At 43.8% G+C, this 23793-nt stretch overlaps 1 protein-coding gene across 1 annotated transcript; it reads left to right on the top strand.

The window, feature by feature from the left end:
- Positions 1 to 2646: 2646 nt before the first annotated feature.
- Positions 2647 to 18902, top strand: LOC311315759 (adhesion G-protein coupled receptor F1-like; the record flags this gene model as incomplete). Its single annotated transcript, XM_084446458.1, has 9 exons — positions 2647 to 2736; positions 2821 to 2963; positions 7266 to 7402; positions 7665 to 7784; positions 8177 to 8256; positions 8509 to 8679; positions 8852 to 10204; positions 10303 to 10344; positions 18876 to 18902. 9 exons carry the CDS (start codon positions 2647 to 2649, stop codon positions 18900 to 18902), a joined length of 2163 nt encoding a protein of 720 aa, XP_084302584.1.
- Between the last annotated feature and the right edge of the window lie 4891 nt (positions 18903 to 23793).

Genomic DNA, 23793 nt, shown 5'->3' with positions numbered 1-23793 from the left:
GTTTGGTTAGTCTCATGCACGCTTGTGGTTGGTGGTGCAGCGGGGGGGGGGGGGCTGGCCCAGGTTGTTGTTAAAAACTGTGATTGTTAAGGAAGAGCTCTCTCTTGTGGGCTTTGGCAAGCGTTCGCAAGCAGCGTTACCTGTAAACTGTTTTGGCTGGTCACAAAGTACAGTAAAACCCATTAACCGGTTCTCCGCCTCTGTCGCTTTTGTCAAGTTATTACACTGGTGTCAGAAGTAAACAATCTGTGAAGTAGGTCGTCGTTTAGTGGGCTAATCCGGACGGGAGCGTACTAGTGAGGTTAGCGTAGGGAAAGTGAGTGAGTTAGCTAGTTGGCAAGAGATGGAGAGCTCTGCTGGCAAGGTGAGAGTGAAGAAGGAGGAGGAAGGAGCATGGGGATATTCGGAAGATATCGGGGAAGAGTGGAAGAGAGCTTCTCGTGAGGCGAAGGGTCTTCTTGGACAATCAGTGATGGAGATGGCTGCCGACGCGGGTTTTCCGTCATCGGCGACAGGTGGTCGGTCCAAGTCCACCCCGCAAAGAGTGAGTCAGACTCATTGCACCAACAGGAAGTACTCCCTCCTTGCCCAGCCCCCCTGTGACTGCCTTTTCCCTGTCGGCTTCCCCACCCGATGTTTTCCCCTCTTCCCCTGCCACCACCACGACAGGTCCCCCTGCTAGTGGGGGTCCCTCGACCACGGCCCAGTCACCTCCGTCGGGGAAGATGGGGGAACTGTCTGGTGTGAGAGAAATATGGAGAAAGAACTGTGACGGCCTTGACTCACAGCAGCAGGAGCAGCTGTGGCAGCTGCTGCTGGAGTATCACGGCATTTTTGCTATGAGTGAGGAGGTGGGGATGACCCACCTAGTGCAGCATGAGATAGACACGGGGGACGCACGCCCCATCAAATGTCAACCCCGCCGCATCCCCCTGGCCCGTCAGCAGGCGTGCAACCGGGCTGTGTGGAGTTTGCAGCAGGCGGACATCATTGAGCCCTCCGACAGCCCCTGGGCAGCGGCTGTGGTCATGGTCCCCAAGAAGAATGGGAACTGGCGGCTCTGCTCTGACTACAGGCCTCTGAATAATGTGACCAGGAAAGATGCATACCCTTTGCCACGGGTCGATGAGTCCCTGGACCTGGTCTCTGGGTCCTCCTGGTTCTCCTCCTTGGACCTCCGCAGTGGCTATTACCAGGTACCTCTCTCCCCAGAGGCCAGGCCCAAGACAGCTTTCTGCACAGGGCGGGGGTTGTGGCAGTTTAAGGTCCTCAGCTTCTGGCTTTGCAATGCCCCGGCCACCTTCGCAAGGTTGATGGACAAGGTGCTAGCCGGTATTCCCCGTGAGCAGTGCCTCGTGTACCTAGACGACATCCTGGCGCATGGCAGCTCCTTCGAGGCTGCTCTGGGGTCCTTGCGGCAGGTGCTGGAAAGGATCAGAGCTGCTGGCCTGAAGCTACACCCGGAGAAGTGTCACTTTATGCGGAGAGAGGTAACCTTCCTGGGGCACAGAGTGGGGGCGGAGGGCATCAGCACCATGGTGGAGAAGGTGCAGGCGGTCACCGACTGGCCCACCCCCACCAGTCAGAAGCAACTGAAGAGCTTCCTGGGCCTGGCCTCGTACTACAGGAGGTTCGTACGGGGTTTCTCCTGCATGGCCACCCCTCTGGATAGGCTGCTACAGAAAGATAGTGAGTTTGAGTGGACTGAGCAGTGCCAGGAGGTGTTCAGCAGTCTGCAGCGAGCCCTGAGTGAGGCCCCGGTGCTCTCCCCAGCCGACCCCAGCCTGCCTTTCATCCTGGACACTGACGCCAGCGGTGTTGGGGTGGGAGGGGTGCTGTCCCAGGTGGCGCCTGAGGGGGAGAGGGTGGTGGCATACTTCAGTAGGACATTCAACAAGGCGGAGCGTTGCTACTGTGTCACCCACAAGGAGCTCTTGGCAGTGGTGCTAGCCATCAAGCACTTTAAGTACTACACTATCACTTGGCGCTGCAGTGGCTCATGACTTTCAGGGAGCCAGAGGGACAGATCGCCAGGTGGTTGGAGTCTCTGCAGGCCTTTAACTTCAGTGTGGTGCACAGGGCCGGAGCACGCCACGCCAATGCAGATGCCCTCTCGCAGCATCCATGTGCTACAGATGGATGCCGCTACTGTGAGTGGAGGGAGACTCGAGAGAGAGTGGCTCCGATGGAGAGGGTGGCGGTGGATATAGTGGGTCCGTTTCCCCTCTCTGACAGAGGCAACCGGTATGGCCTCACAGCCATAGATTATTTCACAAAGTGGCCTGAGGCATACGCCCTCCCAGACCAGGAGGCGGAGAACGTTGTGGAGGCCCTGTTGGAGGGCATGTTCAGCCACTTGGGAGTGCCAGAGAGCTTACACAGTGACCAAGGGAGGAACTTTGAGTCCCGAGTGTTTGCCTCCATGTGTGAGCGGCTGGGCATCCGCAAGACCCGCACCACCCCACTGCGGCCTCAGAGCGATGGTTTGGTGGAAAGCGTGATTGGGACACTCACCTGCCCTTGGTGCTCATGGCCTGTCATGTCGGCAGTGCAGGAGTCCACCGCATGCACGGCAGCTCTGCTCATGCTGGGGAGGGAGTTGAGTCAGATGAGTTGGCATTCGGTCGGCCACCTGACACCCTAGTCATGCCCCCAGGTCCTGAGTACGCCAGTAGGCTCCAGGACCGCCTAGAGTCAGCCCACGTGTTTGCCCGGGAGCAGCATCAGAAGGCCGGGGTGAGGCAGAAGTGCAACTACGACATGAGATAGCAGGGTAGGCACTTTCTGCCAGGAGAGCTCGTCTAGGTACATAACCCTCAGCGGAAAAAGGGTCGCTGCCCCAAGCTAGAGAGCCAGTGGGTGGGGCCCTGCCGAGTGCTGGAGAGGTTGGGGGAGGTGGTCTATAGGGTGCAGCTGCCTCCCAGGTGGCGGACGGTGGTGCTCCACAGAGACAGACTAGCTCCGTACAGAGGGGGCTCTTCTACACAGGCGACCGGGGCGCAGGCCCCAAGCGTGACTGCGCCCCCTGTCCTGCCAAGGGCTGAGTCCCCTGGGACCTCTTTTCCCTCTCCAGTAGTTGACTCACAAGTCCCAGCCCCTTTGTCCCAAGAACACCAGTCAGCATGGCCCCGGAGACGGAGGAGGCCTCCGGGTCGTTTTGTGAACTTTGTTTGAATGGTTTTTGTTCGGCTTAAGAGTTCTGGGTTCCCTCGAGGGTGAGGGACTTTGTTGGGAGGGGGCAGTGTAATGACCGTAGGTAAGGACATCCAGTGCATAGGGTCCAGTCGTTGTTCCCCCTGCTCTCTGCCAATCATGGGGTTGTGAGCATGTTTGGTTAGTCTCATGCACGCTTGTGGTTGGTGGTGCAACGGGGGGGGGGGGGGGGGGGGGGGGGGCCGGGGGGGTGGCTGGCCCAGGTTGTTGTTAAAAAACTGTGATTGTTAGGGAAGAGCTCTCTCTTGTGGGCTTTGGCAAGCGTTCGCAAGCAGCGTTACCTGTAGACAGACTTGCTTTTGTCAAGTTATTACAATAATAATAATAATAATAATAATCATAATGTAGGCTAGCCTATTATAATTGCTGTAGCATATTAACCATGATCTAATAATAAAATTACAACAATAATAGCCTACCAATAGCCTGCTTATGAATACAGGTTAATAAATATCATGATAGCGCGTTATATAGCCTATTCTAGGTATCTCCACACCCGGCACTCTGTCTTCAATAGCATTCAGTCTGTTCGAGTGGCTTTTTGTTGCCACTGAGGAGCCTTCCCAAGTCCAACTACCACCAGATCAGGGAACGGAATCAACCGAACAGAGTCAAACCACCCTTGATGCGTGCATGAAAAGTCCCAAGCCAAAGGAGAAGTGTGGGAATGACCTGGCTGCAGAATATCCTGTCAAAGGAATATGCGCTCTTCAAGGCAACACAAGTGCACCCCAAAAATCTGCAGCTGCTCTACGCGGTTCTTGGCACTATTCAGCCAACGTCTGTAGAAGTCGAGCGAGCCTTCTCAGTGTGCGGACAGTTTGTCACTAAGCTTAGAAACCAGCTGAGCGACCGCTCCATCAATGCTCTTTGCATCCTCAAGTCCCACTTTATCACACAGAAAGTGAAATAGCCTAATCGAGATGGGATAGGAATTTGGTTCATTTAAATGTTTAGGCTTAGGCCTAGTGTAGTCTACAATGTAAGCGAAGTGATTTTCCACATAGCCTACTTTTAAATTGCGAATTTGAGATTTCGTTTTCACATGTTGATTTTTATAAATAAAACGTTTAATGTGGTACATTATTTTACAATATCACTATTCTGTTGTATTTATTTGTCTACATAGCATAAATCCAATTTTAAAGTTGCACTGAAACGGACTTTTGAGATCATCTAACTTCCGTAGTTTGACGTATTTCCGATGCAAACAAGCTATGAGGGTGGGACATATGTTTAGAGGAATTTGATTGGAACATTGACAAGTGGACGGGTTTTAAGAACTTTAGCCAGATTCGATAGAAGGATAGCGTTGATTGACGGGTGGATGTCGTGATATTATTGGCCTAAAATCTAAGGTACCTGTTGTCGTCATTCCACATGACCTACCGTTTTCCAGGAAGTAAGATATTATATACTTTGATATAAGATTACAACAAAAGTAGAATTTTGTAAATTTTTTGGCATTCATCATTGAATAGGTGAACACTATGACCAATTATGTGAACCAAAATGGGACAGAATGCTTTTTTCATTTGAGTGCGACTTTAAAAAGCACTTCCAATTTCTATGGGAAATCCCGGGATGACCCGGGAAGAGGTCAGAAAATTCCTGGGAATTGGCTAAATCTGGGAAAATCTGAAACACTACTGTGCAGTGAGGCACTGTACATGAAATCAGGTGTTGTCCATATCTATTCTCTGGTATACATTTGTTATCATATTTCTCCTTCCTTCTATCCTGAAGTCTATTAAAATGCTGTTGTCTCACACAGATTAAAGGGATTTATAAATCTGCCGTACAGGGCTTCATATCAGCACAGTTGGATAGATTGAGGTGAGTGTTACCTGGTTAAATAAATTGGAATATACACATGCACACATATGCCCACATACACAATTATTTATACAGTACATATGCCCACACACACATGCATTTATATAGGATATTGTTGATGGGCATGGTGATCAATGTAATGTGATGTTTCTATCATAACAGGAGTGGAAGTGTTATTGCAGACTACACCGTCTCCTCCTCATCTATTATCAATTCTGAAGAACTGGTCAAAGCAAGATCTTCAATTGTTACACAACTTGGGAAAACATTTAATATAATAACGGATAGTAAGTTGATGTATTTTGATATGTACTGTATTTTAACTTATAAACGATATAATTTATAAGCAGCTAGAAATGGTGCTCAGAAAGCACAGACCTCTGTCCCTGAATGCATTTTGTGGCTCTGCGCACGCCAAAATTGAATAGGTTCTAAATTGGCCAATGCTACACCCCTCCACCGAGTTTCATGAAAAGCAGCCTGGTAGTTTTTGTGTAATCCTAGTCCAAAAAATGAATGGAGGTGAATGGCCATCCGGGCCGTGTTTGGGTGGCTTGTGATTCACTGGAGCAGAGGTAAAAATGACTGGAGGTGAATGGGTGGCTGGCTCTGTGGCGCCCCCCTCGGGTCACAGACAGCAGGGGGCAGTGTGGTGCACTCCGGGCTTACCCCCCACGCACCCCAGTCTAAACCCTGTGTCTCTAGCACCCTCACACAGATAGCTGGCTTCGTTCTAGGTTTTGTTTTCATTTTGTGTAATCTTAGTCCCAAAAAATGACTGGAGGTGAATGGGTGGCTTTATTTAGCCAGGTCTGTGGCGCCCCCCTCGGGTCAAAGCTGGCGGGGGTAAAGCGGTGCATTCCGGGCTTTCCCCCCACACACCCCAGTCCAAACCCTGTGTCTCTAGCACACTCACACAGGGAGCTGTTTTGTTTTGTTTTCATTCATGGATCCAGCCCGTGATTTAGATCAATTCCAAAATTGTATGGGTTCTAAGGCCCATGATACACCCCTTCACCGAGTTTCATAAAAATTGTTTTGGTAGTTTTTGCATAATCATAGTCCAAAAAATGAATGGAACTGAATGGGCAGTCCAGCTGTGTTTGGGCAGCCCGTGGACCCAACCTGTGATTCAGATCTGCTCCAAAGAGGTTGTAAGTTGGCCCATGCTACACCCCTCCACCGAGTTTCATGAAAATCGGTCAGGTAGTTTTTGCGTAATCCTGGTTCAAAAAAGAAATGGAGGTGAATGGCTGGCCGTGTTTGGGCGGCCCATGGACCTGACCCATGCTTCACATCTGCTCCAAAATGTAATGTGTTTTAAGTTGGACCATGCTACACCCTGCCTTATTTTCGTGAAAATCATTCCAGTAGTTTTTGGGGAATCCTGCTAAAAGACAAACACACGCACACACACACGCACGCACGCCACAGAAAACATTACCCCTCGTACTGCACTGTCGCTGGGGCGGAGGTAATAATAACTGTATTAAAGGAGAATGCTCGTTTTTGACTACCTGGACCTTATTTACGGCATATTATAAGATGTTTGACTCACCGAGATAACTTTGGTGTAATTTGGAGGCCTGTAGAAGAAATTTTAAATCCAGCGCGAGCCAAGTATATCCATGTAATGGGGGCGGACGGGGCACTGAGAATGCAGCTTCTAAAAAATCTATTTTCTGCCGCAAAACAGTTGTTTTCATCAATCTGTCTTTATGAATCACTAGTTGTGCTTACATAGAGCGAGGGCTTGTTGTTGTTTTTCACATGCCTCTGTAATATGATCTTAAGAAACGTCTTTAGAAACGAAATAGCTTCCCCACTTGCTCCAGCACGCATGCGCACAGCGCGCAGACTGGCTATTCTCCGTCTGTAGGCTACACTCGCGGCTCACATTCTCTACGCTACGATCGGCGTCCATCATATTCTAAGTCATCTTCTATATCCTCAAAATCTGATAAATATTCAGGCATATTGCACAGGCACCAACAAGCCGATCGTAGACAGGTTGTCAAAAACGAGCATTCTCCTTTAATGTGTGTTCTGGTATCTGTCTGTACACTGTTATTGAATTGCATTAGAGCTTCATTATCTTGTTCACTAAGATCAAATGAAAGTTTCCTACTTTGCTAAGGTGAGACCAATCTGACATATACCCCGAATCCTGCATATGCTGGCGATGACATCACCTTATCCTGTGGACCGCCCCCCAGGGATCTCAATTTTGGGAGCATCAACAGTGAGTGGAAGGTTAAAGGAAGAAGCATAACCTCCAATGGAAAATATTCAACCTCCACTGAGAATTTTCAGGCCAAACTAACAGTGAGGCAACTCCTTGTTGATGACAGTGGTAAGTCCCTGATTGATTAAGCATTTCATTGTACATGTGACCTGTATCTTTTGCATATGGCAAGTAAACCTAGCCTCGCAAGACCACGAGTTTACAAGGTCATGATGGTCTCACAAGGCTAAAATAAATCTTGAACCTTAATTACATGCGTAATGTTTTAAATTGTGTGAAAATTATTAGTGATGACGATCATCATGTGAGATTCCATTACAACTACAGATAATCAGTATAATCTGAATAAATAAGTATTTTTCCATTTTAGGAGATTACGAATGCCTGCTGCGAGACACATCAATCTTCCGCCAGAGAGTGCCCCTTAGAGTCCTACCTGCACCCAGTATCCGTCTGACTCCCATCAGAATCAAAGTCCAGTGTTTGGAGGGTCAGACCAAAACAGCTCTAAAATGCTGTGTAGAGTCTTCATTCTCTGTACTGTTGAAAGATGGGGATGACAGTCTTGATACGGGTGAAGATTAATCTTGTATTCAGTAAGACAGTATTGTAACATCTCTGTTCATTTTACAAGTTTGTGCTAACTGTGAGCTGTGTGCCCTGCAGTTCCCATAGGTCCGGATTGCATTCTCCATAATTATACACACAGCAGTTGTGATGTAACTAAAACGTTCACTTGTGAGTTGGAAAAGGCTGAGAGATTTAAGAAAGTGGCTACAATATTCCTGTCTACCGAAGGTCAGTACTTGAACCTACATGGTTTTATATAAATTGTATTTAATATCTTAGTCAAATGAAAACACAGGAACCTCTTCTCCACAGAGTTTGACTGTGTTGATGATGCCAACTTTGGCTCTGGGCAAGTTGGCGACACAGCAGATGGTGCCTGTAAGGAGGACGAAGTGGGCAAGCAGACTGCTATATGTCAAGAGTCTGGGGACTGGAAACTACTAGAAAACAACTGTGTCCTGAAAGTTTTTGCAGATCTGTTTAGTCTGTCTCAGGTTGATATTCTTTTTCAAACCTTCCTCGTTTCATGATGAACATGAGAGTCAATTAATAGATTCATGTACAAGTATTGTTTCTAGAATATAACCTACTGTAGATTAAGATCTTTTTCGGGTTTTATCCATGTATCCTTTTAAATCACTCAGTTCCTGAATGCAGCTACTCTTGCCGAGTTTTTGAACACACTCAGCACTGCTACTCAGAACCTGACAGACAGAGTGGTCCAGTCACCTGCATCTGTAGCCACTATTGTTGACATCCTGGAAAATGTGGCAAACGTGTCTCAAAGTGTCTCAGTAGGTAGATCTCTCATGGAGGTATGTTCACATGAAAGTCCAATTTTTTAAGGCCACCTTTTACAGCTCAATGTCTAGGTTGAGTCATTGAAGGAATCATTGTAGCTATGGAGATGATACATTCCTCAATATTATGTGTATATTTCAAATCTATCTTTCTCAATAGTAAAAGGTGTTTTGTCTTGACTTTCAGGATTTTCTGATAACAGCTGATATCCTTACATCAGATGAAGCAGCAGCGTCTTGGGAATTTCTCAACTCCAACACCACCGACAGCGACTCAGACAGCTCTAAGCTCTTGAACTCCATTGAGACTATTTCAGATTCTCTCTCTAATGAGTCTTTTGAAATAAACACAACGCGGATTCTTCTAATCAAGACTACATTCACAGACTCATTCATAGCTGATCTTAACTCATCTGTTGTGATAAACATACCAGCATTAGACACATCCTTCAACACAATCACCACCATAACATTTGCTTCAATGGATAATATTTTACCAGCTAGAAACAGCAGCAGTGTGAATGACAGTGTCAACTCCATCAATGGCAATGTGGTGCTAGTGAAAGTGAACAGCAGCATCAGCAATGTATCCTTCACCTTTGACCTTCTGAACGATACCCTGGCCAACCCTCAGTGTGTCTTCTGGAACTTTAGTCTCTTCAATGGTCTGGGGGGCTGGGATGATGAAGGTTGTGAACTGCAGTCTGATGTGAATGGAACCGTCACCTGTAACTGCAACCATCTGACCTCCTTCTCCATCTTAATGTCACCATATATTCCTGAAGAACTCAGAATCATTTTGGATTTCATTACGTACATTGGAGTGGGAATATCCATGGGCTGCCTGGTTGTGTGTCTCATTATTGAAGCATGTGTATGGAAGAGTATGACCAGAAACAGTACGTCTTACATGCGTCACGTCTCCATAGTGAACATCGCTGTGTCTCTCCTGATCGCTGACATCTGGTTCATCATCGGGGCGTCCATATCGGACGCAGACAGCAAAAACCCATCAGCATGTAGCGCAGCTACGTTCTTCATCCATTTATTTTACCTATCCCTGTTCTTCTGGATGCTGGTCTCAGCACTGCTTCTCATCTACCGGACCATCTGGGTCTTCTCCCACATGTCCAAATCATCCATGCTGGCCATCAGTTTCTTGCTGGGCTATGGAGCCCCTCTCGTCATCGCTATCATAACTATAGCAGTAACGGCCCCAAAGGAAGAATACACCAGAGGAACTGGGGTGTGCTGGCTCAACTGGTATGACTCCATGGCCCTCCTGGCATTTGTGATCCCCGCCCTGATCATAGTGGTGATAAATGTAATCATCCTTATTGTGGTTCTGTACAAAATGTTGAGGAGAGGTGTTGCGGACACCACCCAGTCTGATGAGAAGAATGCGTTAGTGGTTATCGCCAAGTGCCTGGCCGTTCTGACACCCTTCTTTGGACTCACCTGGGCCCTGGGAGTGGGAACTATGACTGATCCAGAGAACGGTGGAATCCATATTGCGTTTGCGTTCTTCAATTCATTGCAGGTAACTGCATATCCACATGCTCCTATATCCTATGCAAAATCACTTGTTGAAGTTCAATATTTGTAACTGTTTTAATTATATCCAAGTTTAATCAACAGGGTTTCTTCATCCTGGTGTTTGGAACATTATTAGACAAAAAGGTTTGTTTATATTTCAAGATCAAGATTCAAGATCAGTTTATTGGCCATGTATATGGTTTTCCCATATTAGGAATGTTTTAGGGTAATGGCGCATACACTATCAGAGATGCATGCACTGATGGGTAATTATTATACAATTATATTATGTTCAGTATTGCTATGAACAGCTGTTGAATATTGCTGTGAGCTGACCAGCTGTTGAGTATTGACATTTTTATTTATATCAGATCCAGACAGCTATAGCAGTAAAGCTGAAATTCCGACCACTGTCATCCAACATCACAAGTGTAAGACTTCTTACCAAAACCTAAGCTTCTATATTCCCTCCTGAAATGTCTAAATTTAGTTTATACTCTAACACTCAACTGTATCTGTTAAAGCTATGCTGTGTATACTGATATACTGTACTGTGTCTGTTATGATATAATAGCACATTATGGTGTCCAACAGTATTTCATCTGAATCTTAATGTCAAATATGTTATGACATGTTAATCTCTGGTATTTTATCATGCTATTCTCTGGTATTTTATCATGTGTGATTTTTCAGAGCACTGGAGTGCGGAGTGCTGGATCGTCATCCTCAAACGGAATCTTGGGGATTTGGCGAAGGAAAAAAAGTAAGCTAAAGCCGGGGATAGACTGGGATTTTAAGAATGGTGATGTTGGTGAACCACTCACTGCATGACTGAAAGTTTCAGTCCTACTGTCTCAGACCTGATCAGACTTTAGGACGTGCGTGCTCACACTGTACCATTGCTATCAGCCTCAATCAATCAATCAATCAATCAAAGCTTTATTTATATAGCGCATTTCATACCCAGAGGCAACACAATGCGCTTTACAGAGAACAAGGGAGGTGGGCATACGACCCACCTCTACATATTCCAGAGGGAAGCAAAAAAACAGTAATCACCCAGGGGCCAGATAAGTGAGCTGTAAAAATTCTTCCCTGACCCCTCTCAACAAGGCGATCGAGCAAGCTCCAGTATGGTTGTCTACCGGCTAAGAACATTTATAAAGCAATACATTACATTGAATTACATTTCAGAGTAAGAGAGGCTAAAAAAGCATCATATGAGAGACATGGCAAATACTGTTGTGTGTTTGCTATGGCCCAGGCCTAAAGCCAGAAGTGGGCTGGTGTATGTCTGTGTGTACGTGTGTGTGTTAACTAAATTCTACGAGTATAGTCATCCTCATCCACGAATTCTTGTGACATGATGAAAATTTCGGACATGGCAAAAATTAGTAAGGAGGTCCTAGCCTTGTCTTTAGAACATAGGAGCAATCAGTCATTGATCGTTGAGTCTCTCACACTGTGCGATTTAATGACATCCTGATTTGGCTTTAAGATGCTCTACAACTGTGCAACGTAGTCTGCGACAACAAAACTGTGGACAAATCGCTAGTCTAGTCCACCAGTCTATGCCTGGCTTAAGGAATCATTGGAGCAGGATGTCCTGTTATGGTGTCAGGGTATCTTTTATCCTATTATTTTACTAACTGTTGCTTGTTATTTTCAGACATTCATGTTTCAACAGCTGCAACGTCCAGCAACTCTGGTGCTCCCGAGTCATTCCCTCTCAACACCTGAGTTTGTTCCACATCCTGTTCTGCACTTTAGACATGGCTTAATTTCCTAAATTATTTAAACTGGTGTTAATGTAAATTAAGTTAAACTAAACTAAATTCAGGAATTGAGGAAACAACATTTGGTAACTAACACATTGGTAAGGAGGCAACGTTAGCTAAATGCTTTTCAGCACTATGAGATTGTCCCAACGAAAAATGCTTTAAAATCAAATAAATTATTATTAGTATTATTAATAATAATGATAATAATAATAATTCCTCTCCTAATGGTTCTTTTTTTATGATAAAATTGTCATTTATAAATTAATTTACATATGTTGAATGTGACAATATTAAAATTACATACAATGGCACCTATTGAACATGTTGTCCTCTGAATACTGTGCTTTCCAATATTGTGTATGATTTATCACAGTCTGTATAGCACAGATAATTTTGTTTGTAAAATTCATATTGTGTGTATGATTTGGCCAAAAATGGCCTTTGTCTTGATGTCAATGTCTTACATCACACCTACACATTTTGTTAAAGAATACGTGTTGTCATTATTTTCTGTGTTCAATCATCTATTCTTATCACGCTTTTGCAGGATTGTTTTTACGCTACACACTATTTCACAGATATTGAATGTATTATTTAACAGATCTTTTCTGTTTTTCTATATTAAGTGTAAATCATTTTTATTAAACATATTTACCATAAAATAAAGGTTATAATCTGTAAACTGATTGAATAAGAACTGTAATTTGACAGTGTATGGCAACTTATGCTGCCAGACATTTTAAAGTTTTTTAACAGTTCTTTTTTACTGATAACTTCTGATCTTTATCATTAATTCTAAATTATTTAAGTTCAGCATTTGATAGTTCACATATCCTGCCATTTCCTCAAGAGTCCTACACTTACAATAAAAGATAACATGCAAATGAATGCTTTCTCCTTAGATTTGCTAACCAAATCACTGAGACAATGATTGATTTACACACAACAATGAACTTATTTACCTTAAGACATGGCACAATGACAATAAACATGGCAAGATCATCAGTCAAATATTCAGAACAGACATTTAAAGCTATGTCCTCTGAAAGAATAGCCAGCCTTCTGAAAGATTAATTCATTATCCAAAAGATTGTTTGCTGTAGTAATCTTTGATTATTTCAAACTCTTAACATTCATCATGAGTTTATTTAATGAAAAAAACTGCTTTAGTGACTCTATAAGACAGAATAAGACCTAGGGCTCACTGGTCATATGATCATGACATGCACTGTAGTCATCCAATATGTTTTATTATTTATCTACAGAAGCTGTTATTTAGCATATAGGGTGCTGCTGCCTGTTTTGCATGTGCTAAGGCCTGGTATTGTTCTGTTTCCCACAAGAGGGCCTGGATACCTGCAGGTCCATGGCACCTGACGCCTGCTGTAGCGCACCGTTATCATAACCATCAGTTTACACAAGCAAATCTCAAAGGTAGGACAGGCTGTACACCCAGCCGAACACAGTAGATGCTGATTCATACTGTAAATGTTTTACAAGGACAAAAGACAGAAGCGAACTGCTTCTCCAGCAGGACGCCACTCATGAGGAGGACACCATTACTTTGCATTACAGTCATTTTGTCAGTGTACTACTACTCACCAGAACTCACAAGTGTATCTCCTTTCTAAACAAGTGACTAAGAGCATACAGTAATCTAGTGCTAAAGGCAAAGCGTGAGGGGTAGCCAGTCGCCCCAAGGTCGTAAAACATAGCGGTCAGGAGGGGGTGTAGGGTTTGACCATGGCCTGGAGGTAGGAGGGAGCTGTTCCTTTCATTGTACTGTAGACTAGTACCAGAGTTTTAAACTGGATGTGAGCCGCTACTGGGAGCCAGTTTAGAAAACAGAGAAGAGAAGTTGTGTGGGAGAACTTGGGGTGGTTGAACACCAGGCGAGCAGCAGCTTTCTGGACAAGCTCCAGAGGTTTGATGGCCGACGCCGGGGCCCCAGCAAGCAGGGAGTTGCGTTAGTCCAGGCAGGTGTTGACAAGGCCTGGATGAGCATCTGTGCCGTTTTGTCAGTTGTGGAAAGGGCGAATCCTCCTGATGTTGTAGAACAGGAATCTGCAAGAGCATGTGACGGATGTGATATGTACTGAGAATGAATGGTTGGTCATCCAGGGTCCCACCTATATTCCTTGCAGTCCGAGTTGACGTCGCCACTGCATCGTTAAAGTCAGAGTGAACTAACAAATTGGCGTTGCCAGGGCACCATGGCGATGCTGTATTTAGCGTTGCTGCTTGTACATACCTCTCTGCTGTGGGGGGGATGAGTTTGTTTATTCACTCCGACTTTATCTCTACATCTGTTTGTCATAGTGAGATAGTGATCTGCGGGGTGAGTAACTGTCTTCTAACAACAGCTGTAAACCTCGTACAGTAACTTGATTTAATTTGATATACTGTAATACATGGATCTATGACAATATACTGTATTGTCAGTCTGTTAGAGTGGGGATGTTTCAGCTCCAATGCCAAAGGACCAATCCCTGTATACTATACTCTACTGTACTATACTATTCTATAAACTAAGTATATAATAAGTATATGTTTAGAATATTCACTTCACAAGTTTTCTTAGTAAAGTAGAATGGAGAATCAACCGTCCTTCAGTATAATATTCCATTGATTCAGAGAGCAGGAGCCCACGGCTGAGAGGGAGGCGACGCCTTGAAAACATCCATTACTCTCCGGAGAGAGAAAGCATGATTTGGTAGACAAATATTCATGGAAAGGTGAGGGTTTGAAGCCCATGGTGACCAAGCTAGACGGGATAGTACGATACCATCAATGCAAATGGCCACGAGCCTTTCCGAGTTTTTTCCAAGGCTGCTCAACTCCTTCACTTCCCTCCTCCCTCCCAGATCACAGCCCTCTTCTTCAGGCTCATATTCACTCTGGCCACTGACTCTGTTCTGATCTAGGGTCCTCCAGGAGCGCTGGACTGTAGATTGCTCCTGTCCTGTTGAATAGTCATCTTACTTGTTGAGTGAAGCTCCACATTCAAGGTCAGTATCCTCATAATGGAAAACCTTTTTTCATTCATTCAAACCTTTATTTATTTTCGAAAAGACAATTGAGGTTTCTCTCATTTACAATGTCGCAGAGATTACAAACACAATAAAACATGAACACATTAAAACATAAAACAGAAGAACACATTAAACATAGAAACAAAATAACAATAAATAAGGTGAGAACAATTATTTTAAATGTTTTTTTTATTTCTTTTTTTCACATTTTCCATACAAACATATATAATTATATTCATAAAACAACATTTCCTGTGCCTTATTGTTGAATGCAGACAGTTGCAGACAGTTGAGAGGGACCTGCTAGTCAGTTAAATTACAGACTATTTTACCACAGCTGCTAGCCAATCAGAATCAAGTATCCAAACTCACCGTTGTAGAAATCAATAATATTTCTAGTTGTAATAAGTAGGCATAGTTTAAACACTTATTTACAAATGGACTGAATGATCTTATTGTATAGTTTCTGTTTCAAAATCTTCAAAATTGTCAGAAGTCCTTACTGTCATGCTTTTAGCTGTGTTTGAGCACTCTGGGTCAGACTGGCCTTTTCTGTGACCATAGCCCCTATAAAAGGTTAGGGTTAGGGGAGGCTAACGCTAACCTAGCTGACCATAGTTGCCCCTACAGAAGACTGAGAATTAAAACAACCAGAGAGTGATCAAGACGAGGGAAATAATAAATCAGTTTTAGGAACTCATAACTTATTGCCTATAAGATATTATAACTTATTACCCATAAAATATTATAACTCATTACCTATAAGATATTATAACTTTACCTATAAGATATTATAACTTCTTCAAGGATAAGTGAATGTGTAAGCTCTCCTCCAGCAGGCATTGAGGACCATCTAACCCTGTTTTGTGTTATGGAGAAACATGCAAAGTGATGCAAAAGAAAGTTTGATTAACTAAATAATGACCTTGTGAAGAGTTCACCTAGAGTGAAGGGTGACTAAGGAGATAAGACCCATTATGACCGTGTGAAGGGTTCACCTAGAGTGAAGGGTGACTAAGGAGATAAGACCCATTATGCCAGGGGTGGCCAACCAGTCAGAGACTAAGAGCCACAAAAATTACTGTGGTTCCACCCAGAGCCACACCATATATACCAGCGTTTCTCAACCTTTTTTTCAGTCACCGCACCCTTCATAAGTACTTAAAATTCCAAGGCACCCCAGTCTAAAATAAGAAAAAAAACGTTATTGTCCATTAAATATACATTTAAAGTTAATTTATTTAAAATTAATACATACAGAAAGATATTTTCTGACATAATATATTTTGGACTGGGTTGGGTTACGCTGGGCTGGACTGGGCTCGGTTAGGCTGGACTGGACTGGGCTGGGCTGGGCTGGGCTGGGCTGGGTTAGGCTGGACTGGGCTGGGCTGGGCTGGGCTGGGCTGGGCTGGGCTGGGCTGGGCTGGGTTAGGCTGGACTGGACTGGGATGGGATGGGCTGGGCTGGGCTGGGCTGGGTTAGGCTGGACTGGGCTGGGCTGGGCTAGGCTAGGCTGGACTGGACTGGACTGGACTGGACTGGACTGGACTGGACTGGACTGGGCTGGGTTAGGCTGGACTGGACTGGACTGGACTGGACTGGACTGGACTGGACTGGACTGGACTGGACTGGACTGGGATGGGATGGGCTGGGCTGGGCTGGGCTGGGCTGGGCTGGGTTAGGCTGGACTGGGCTGGGCTAGGCTGGGCTGGGCTGGGTTAGGCTAGACTGGGCTGGGTTAGGCTGGACTGGACTGGGCTGGGTTAGGCTGGACTGGACTGGACTGGGATGGGTTAGGTTGGACTGGGCTGGGTTGGGATGGACTGGACTGGGCTGGAGATTTGAGGCTTTGAAATGTCCCAATGATGTCTGGCATATCAGACAGAATGGCTTACCATTACGTTCTATGAAGAAAAAATGACTATCCCACTCGAGTAAAAAATGTCCTGTGTTCGTCTTCAAATTTTCTTTTCGCTGCGCATTTCTTTCCAGCCATTCTTTGGTTGTGTAGCCTAGGCTACGTTAGCTTTTGTCGTAAAAGAGAATGCCCCACGCAAAGCAAATTATTAGGTGGGCTAGCTTGCAGAAGCTAGCCCAACTTGTGATATTCCCACTATTTCTTTCTTTCTTTCTTTTTTTTTTTTTTTTTTTACAATTTCTTTATTGAAGATTTTTCCCCTGTTAAATACAGAGACAGTGAAACAGTACAATTCAAACGTCATTCAACCCCACCCCCCACCCCCCTCCCCTTCCCCCCTACTGGTTCAATACAATGCAAGGAAATAGTGGTAAGTAAATAAATAAAATACAACAAAGCAACATCAACAGCAAAAGATAAATGACAGTAAATGTACAGATATAAATGTAAAGAGATGTTATCCAAAGAGCACCTTAAGATTTAGACTGAAATAAAGAATAAATTAAAGGCAATACAAACCGGTATATATATATATATAAAAGAGTATGAATAGGAATAAAAAAAAAAAAAAAAAAAAAAGGCAGAGTAGGCTACTCGATGAACCGCAACCATCTCTCGTCTTGCCATGACACCTCAATCGTCTACCTCAGCTGTCTCCATAAAGTCAATCAGGTTACGCCATATCCCTTCAAATATATCAGGCCTCTGCCTCAGATTGTACATTATTCTCTCACTGGGAATACAAGAGGTTAGTTCTCTGAGCCACAAAGAGGGTGTGGGAGGATGCTCATCCTTCCACTTAAGGGCTATGCATTTATCCGCCGTTACCAGAGCTATTTTTAGGAACCTTACAGTTTTTCTGTTGCACTGCCCTGGGAGCATTGACGTATCCCCTAAAAGTGCTAGTCTCGGTTCAGGTGGGATGTTTATTTCTGTTATCTTAGACATGGTTCTCAGTACTTCTTCCCAATAACTAGACAATCGTGAGCAAGACCAGAACATGTGAAGAAGGGAGCCAGCCTCAGATTTACACCTTGGACAGTATTGAGAGATAGTTTGATTTATTCTATGCAGTCTTTCCGGAGTGTAGTAGACTCTATGTATCAGATTGAACTGAGTGAATCAGTGTGTGCCTAATATTAAAAGAAAAGTGTAGTGCCCTTTCACACAAACCCGCCCACACGTCATCATCAAAGGTATGATTCAGGTCAGCCTCCCATTTTCCCCTCGCTAGAAGTTCCTGATTAATACCAGCATAAGCATGAGATATAAACCCTTTAATTTCCTTCTTGCTACTCAACATACTGTAACAGCCCGAGCCTGTGCATTCCAGTAATAGATCTGAAAATTGGGGAGTTTTAGCCCCCCCTCCTGGTGATTTCCCTGAATGGTTCTCAACTTTATTCTAGGTGTTTTTCCCCTCCATATGAACCTAGAAATGCTAGAATCCAGTTGTTTAAAAAAATATTTGGGTACGGGAGTAGGTAGCATTTGGAACAGATAGAGGAACTTGGGAAGTATGTTCATTTTAATACAATTAACTCGACCCATTAAAGACAGCGGAAGGTTCATCCATCTATTGAGCTCTTCCTCCGTTTTTACCAGTAGTGGGGAGTAATTTAAAGAGAAAACTTTGGCAAGCGAGTTGGGTATCTGCAGACCTAAGTATGTTATTTTCTTCGAGTCCCAGTGGAAGGGTATATTGTGTCTAGGTATGTTCTCACCGGCTGAGTTTAATGGCATAACCACACTCTTAGTAAGGTTGATCTTGTATCCTGAAATAGCACTATATTCATCCAATATTTCTAACAGTGCTGGTATCGACATTCCGGGTTCCGTCAGGTAAAGTAGAATATCATCGGCATATAGCGAGACTTTGTGGGTAACCCCCCCAATCTGCATTCCTTTAATTGATGGGTGTGATCTTATCGCCACCGCCAGAGGTTCTATGGCAAGCGCAAAGAGTAAGGGAGAAAGCCCACATCCTTGTCTAGTGGAGCGTGACAGGGGGATCCTAGAAGAAATGTCATTATTTGTTTGAATTTGAGCCATTGGGCGCCTGTAGAGCATTTAAACAAATTTACAGTAGGTGGAGCCAATATTCATCCTATTCATTACGTCAAACAGATAGGACCATTCCACGCGGTCAAACGCCTTTTCGGCATCCAGCGACACAGCGATTGTTGGAGAGTTATTTGTTTGGGAGGCATTAATGACATTAAATAACCTTCGAACATTATCAAATGAGGAGCGGCCCTGGACAAACCCAGTTTGGTCTAAATTAATGAATTCCGGTACGTGCTTTTACAATCTTAACGAGAGCATTTTAGAAAATATCTTATAATCGGTGGACAAAATGGAGATCGGTCTATAGGAGCTGCATAATTTAGAATCTTTCCCTGGCTTGGGTAGGACTGTTAGTAATGCCAATTCTAGTGATTCAGGTAACTTTCCCGTCTTGCAAGCATGGTTATACATCAAGAGCAGAGGTTTAATCAATTTAGAAAGAAAAGCCTTAAAAAATTCTATGGGAAAGCCGTCCAGACCAGGGGATTTTCCAGATGTAATTTTGGAAACGGCCTCTCTTATTTCATCTTCCGTTATAGCTCTCTCCAAAGCCTCCTTGGCATTCTCAGTTAGCTTGTTTAGGTCATATTTATCTAAAAAATGTTTTGTTTTCTCCTGAAAGTTACCCTGAGAGGAGTAGAGAACTTCATAAAAGTTTCTAAAGGTGTTGTTTATCTCCTTTGGGTTAGTAATTGTACTGGAGCCTGATTTTATTACATGTATTTCTCTACGGGCTTCCTCTCTGCGGATCTGCCATGCGAGAAGCTTGCCGGCTTTGTCGCCCTGTTCATAGTATCTATGCCTTATCCTCCTCATTGCATTTTCAGTTTTCTGAATGGTTACAGTATTGTATTCTAGTTGTTTAGACCTGAGTTTTTGTTGGACCTCTTTATGTTGTGATAAAAGATATTCTCTTTCAAGTTCTGCAATTTCCTTTTCTAGGGACTCCACTTTTGACCTATACATTTTCCGTTTACCAGAAGTGTAAGATATAATTTGACCTCTGATGTAGGCCTTCATTGATTCCCAGACCACATCTGGGGAAGCAGAGTTCTGATTAATTTCTAAGTAAAGATCCAAATGGGTGTTAATGAACTCCATAAACTCTGGATCATTAAGTAAATAGGAGCCAAGGCGCCATCTACTGGGGGGGCTCGATGGCACAGCGGTAGGAATGGTGAGCAGTAACCCTGAGTGGTCCGAGATAGTTTTTGCCAAATATTCACATGGGGGGATTGTTTGCGCTATAGCCAAAGGGACCAAGAAAAGATCAATTCTGGAGTAGCTATCGTGAACGGGAGAATAAAAGGAGTATTCCCGTAATTGTTGATTCTGAGTACGCCATATATCACAAAGCCCAAAGTTCTTAAGTTCAGTAATTAGTGCTTTTGTCGCCTGTGTTAAAGTTACCTGTTTGGATGAAGACCTATCTAGAGTGGGGTTGAGCACTAAATTAAAATCGCCTCCAATGAAAGTCTCACCGGGTGGGCTTGCTAAGTTAAAGAAAACATCACGAAAAAACTGGGGGTCATCATAGTTAGGTGCATATATACTTGCTAGAGTGATGGATTGAGAATAAATTGAGCCCCTAATTATAACATAACGGCCTCCTTTGTCCTTGGATGTAGATGTTAACCGGAAAGGAATTGTTTTACTGATTAATATAGCCACTCCTCTAGCCCTTGAGGTAAAAGAAGAGTAAAATGCTTGGCTATATCCCCCTCGTTTTAATTTAGCATGTTCCATGTCAGTCAAGTGAGTCTCTTGAAGTAAGGCTATATCTATTCGATGCTGTTTTAAATAGGTCATAATACGCTTTCTCTTAATATAGTGGTTGATGCCTTTAACATTGAGGGTCAAGCACCTGTACTGCACAGTGTTTGTCATTATTTAAGTAATACTATCATGAAGATGGAGCTGCCCATACCTATATCTCACCCTTTCCTTGTTACCTAGACGTTGCAGACAAGAGTAAACCTTACCCAAAAAAATAAACACAACCAAAACCATTGTAAAGATAGACCAGTAGTTCAACCCTATTGCAATGACCTCTTTCCCTATTGAGGTCTCCTCAGCATTGAACTTGCCGTGTGATAGCAGTTCTGCAAACTTAACAACACCGCTATTGGTTCCTCCGGTGTAATCAAATCCAAAGTAGTCCCTCAGATTCGAGGCAATGAACTAGTAAACTAACTCTTACATAAACAAGTGCAAAATAACAACAAATCAAAGTAACAACAAACTAGGTTATACTTTGTAAACGAGCCACCCGTAGGCAATATGGCAGCATTCTATATTAGTGCAACAGAACGTTAAATTACCCGTAGCCGATTGATCGTCTGTGTTCGTGCACTCAGGTAGGCTGAGCTTCAGCACAGTGGTCGGCACCCGGTTCAGAGTCCACAGAAATCCTCTTAAGCATGATCCAAGAACGAATATGACCCCGTGGGCCATTCGAAGAGAGAATGTAAATGCAAAAAAATAACCATAAAATATAGGCCGAAAGTGCTTGGGGGGGGCTGTCAGGTAAAGTAGAATGCGCTTTGCGCACAATACAAGAAATAGTGGGAGGATCCGTCTGCTTCCTGGAATAACATTGTACAGCATGCAGCTAGACCAACCGATGCTTCAGTGTCACTTCCAAAATAACTAAAATAAACTTCCTCTGACAGTCCCTTAAGTAAACAATTACAATTTAGAGTGTCTCACTCCATTCGGCTCTAGAACGTCTAGCTTATTGTCGTCTCGTTCAGTTATGAGATGACCTCTGGGTACTCTCTACGCAGGAACAGGTGTGCTGCCTCTGCCGACTCAAATGACTTACTCCCACCCGAACGCAGGTCGACTCTGAACGTCGCTGGATACATCATCCCGTACTTCACTCCGGCCTGTCGTAGCTGTTTCTTCAGCGGGTTGAAGGCCATTCTCTTTTGGTGTAGAGTAGGCGAGAGGTCGGGGAAGATCATGATCTTAGAGTTGCCGTAGAGGAGCTCTTTCTTACTGCGAGATGCCTCCAGAATCCGAGTCAGATCTCTGAACCGAATTTAGCTTCTAGTGCGGTTAATTTTGTGTTTGTGGATTGCATGGTTTCGTTCAACTTTTCCAGTGCTGTGTCCACTTGATCTAGTCGGGTCGAGAGAGAAGTTTGGATTGTTGCCGTGAACTTGCATTTCCGTGGAGAACCACGGGGGGCGGCTCAGTCATCTGTAGCCCACTGTTAGCAGCCATTGCTAGCTCTGAGTCAATGCTAGTCGGGGCTAGCTCTACAGAATCCGGATTATTCGACGAGTTTGGTGTTCGCTTTCCAGTTTTACGACTTCCTCGCGACATAGAGCCTGCCCAAGTAAAATTCGTTTCAATAGAATGGTCATGGAGGGTTCTACATATAAGAATTCTTCAAATTACATCGGAGGACCAAATGAGCGTGACCAATCACCGTGCTGCCATAACCGGAAGTCCTTTCTTTCTTTCTTTCTTTCTTTCTTTCTTTCTTTCTTTCTTTCTTTCTTTCTTTCTTTCTTTCTTTCTTTCTTTCTTTCTTTCTTTCTTTCTTATTATTCTCCCCACTTTTTTGAACCTTAACTAGTTCTTCATACTTTGTCCTAGAAACTTCATTCAAACTTTAAAATGTTCATAATGTTTAGCTCTTGAACGGATCCATTCAGATTTTTGATATTTGTTATAGTTTTTAAGAAATGTAACTTTTAAAACTATTTTTTGTCCCATTGAAATTGCTTGAAACTGCTTTTGGAATGTTCAGAAACTTTGTGTTTTTAGAGTGGTGGTAGCAGTTGCTTTGAAAATATTCACACATTTTGTAAACTGCTGGCACTCCTACAGTTTTGAAAGCTCACACACATATTATACATCAAAATGTTAACACAACTGTGCTGATTCGTACAATGTCAATATCTAAGCAGTGTGACTAATAGTTTTCGCTGTATGACGATTTGTTCGGCAACTGCGCTCCTCATTGAAACGTATGGCAACGCACTCTAGCTTTTGAGCTGCTAATTTTGCATTTTTACTCTTTTTCTAACTTGTCGCTATGCCTACAGTTTTAACATCTCATACACATATTATATATCGAAACATTCCCATCACTGTGCTGATTCGTACAATGTAAGTATCTAAGCCGTGTGACTTATAGTTTTCGCTGTATGACGATTTGTTCGGCAACTGCGCTCTCCATTGAAACGTATGGGCCCACGCTCTACCTTTTGAGCTGCTAATTTTGCATTTTTACCCTTTTTCTAACTCGTCGCCATGCCTACAGTTTTTAAGCTACACGGACATATCATAGCCTAAAATGTTCAGCATTTTCTCAGGATTCCTACGGTGTCAATATCTAGGCTGTGACCTTTATACTTTTTGAGAGAGAGCTGTCTGAAGCCAACATGCCTTTCCATTGAAGTGAATGAGAGGATGCTCACAGTGTCAGTTGGGATTTGAATTTGGGGACACGTGCAGGCTCTCTGTACAGGCACCCTTTTATGACTATTGTGGTAGCATTCATATTCATTCATTCATTCCTTCCATCCATCTTTCCTTCCTTCCTTCCTTCCTTTCCTTCCTTCCTTCCTTCCTTCCTTCCTTTCCTTCCTTCCTTCCATCCTTCTTTCTTCTTTCCTTCCTTCCTTCCTTCCATCCATCCTTCCTTCCATCCTTCCTTCCATCCTTCCTTCTTTCTTTCTTTCTTTCTTTCTTTCTTTCTTTCTTTCTTTCTTTCATCCATCCATCCATCCATCCTTCTTTCTTTCTTTCTTTCTTTCTTTCTTTCTTTCTTTCTTTC

Source organism: Borostomias antarcticus (genome assembly GCF_949987555.1).
Source record: "Borostomias antarcticus genome assembly, chromosome: 12".
Taxonomy (NCBI): domain Eukaryota; kingdom Metazoa; phylum Chordata; class Actinopteri; order Stomiiformes; family Stomiidae; genus Borostomias; species Borostomias antarcticus.
The sequence above is the reverse complement of the archived record's forward strand: the minus strand, read 5'-3'. Positions and strand labels throughout refer to the sequence as shown.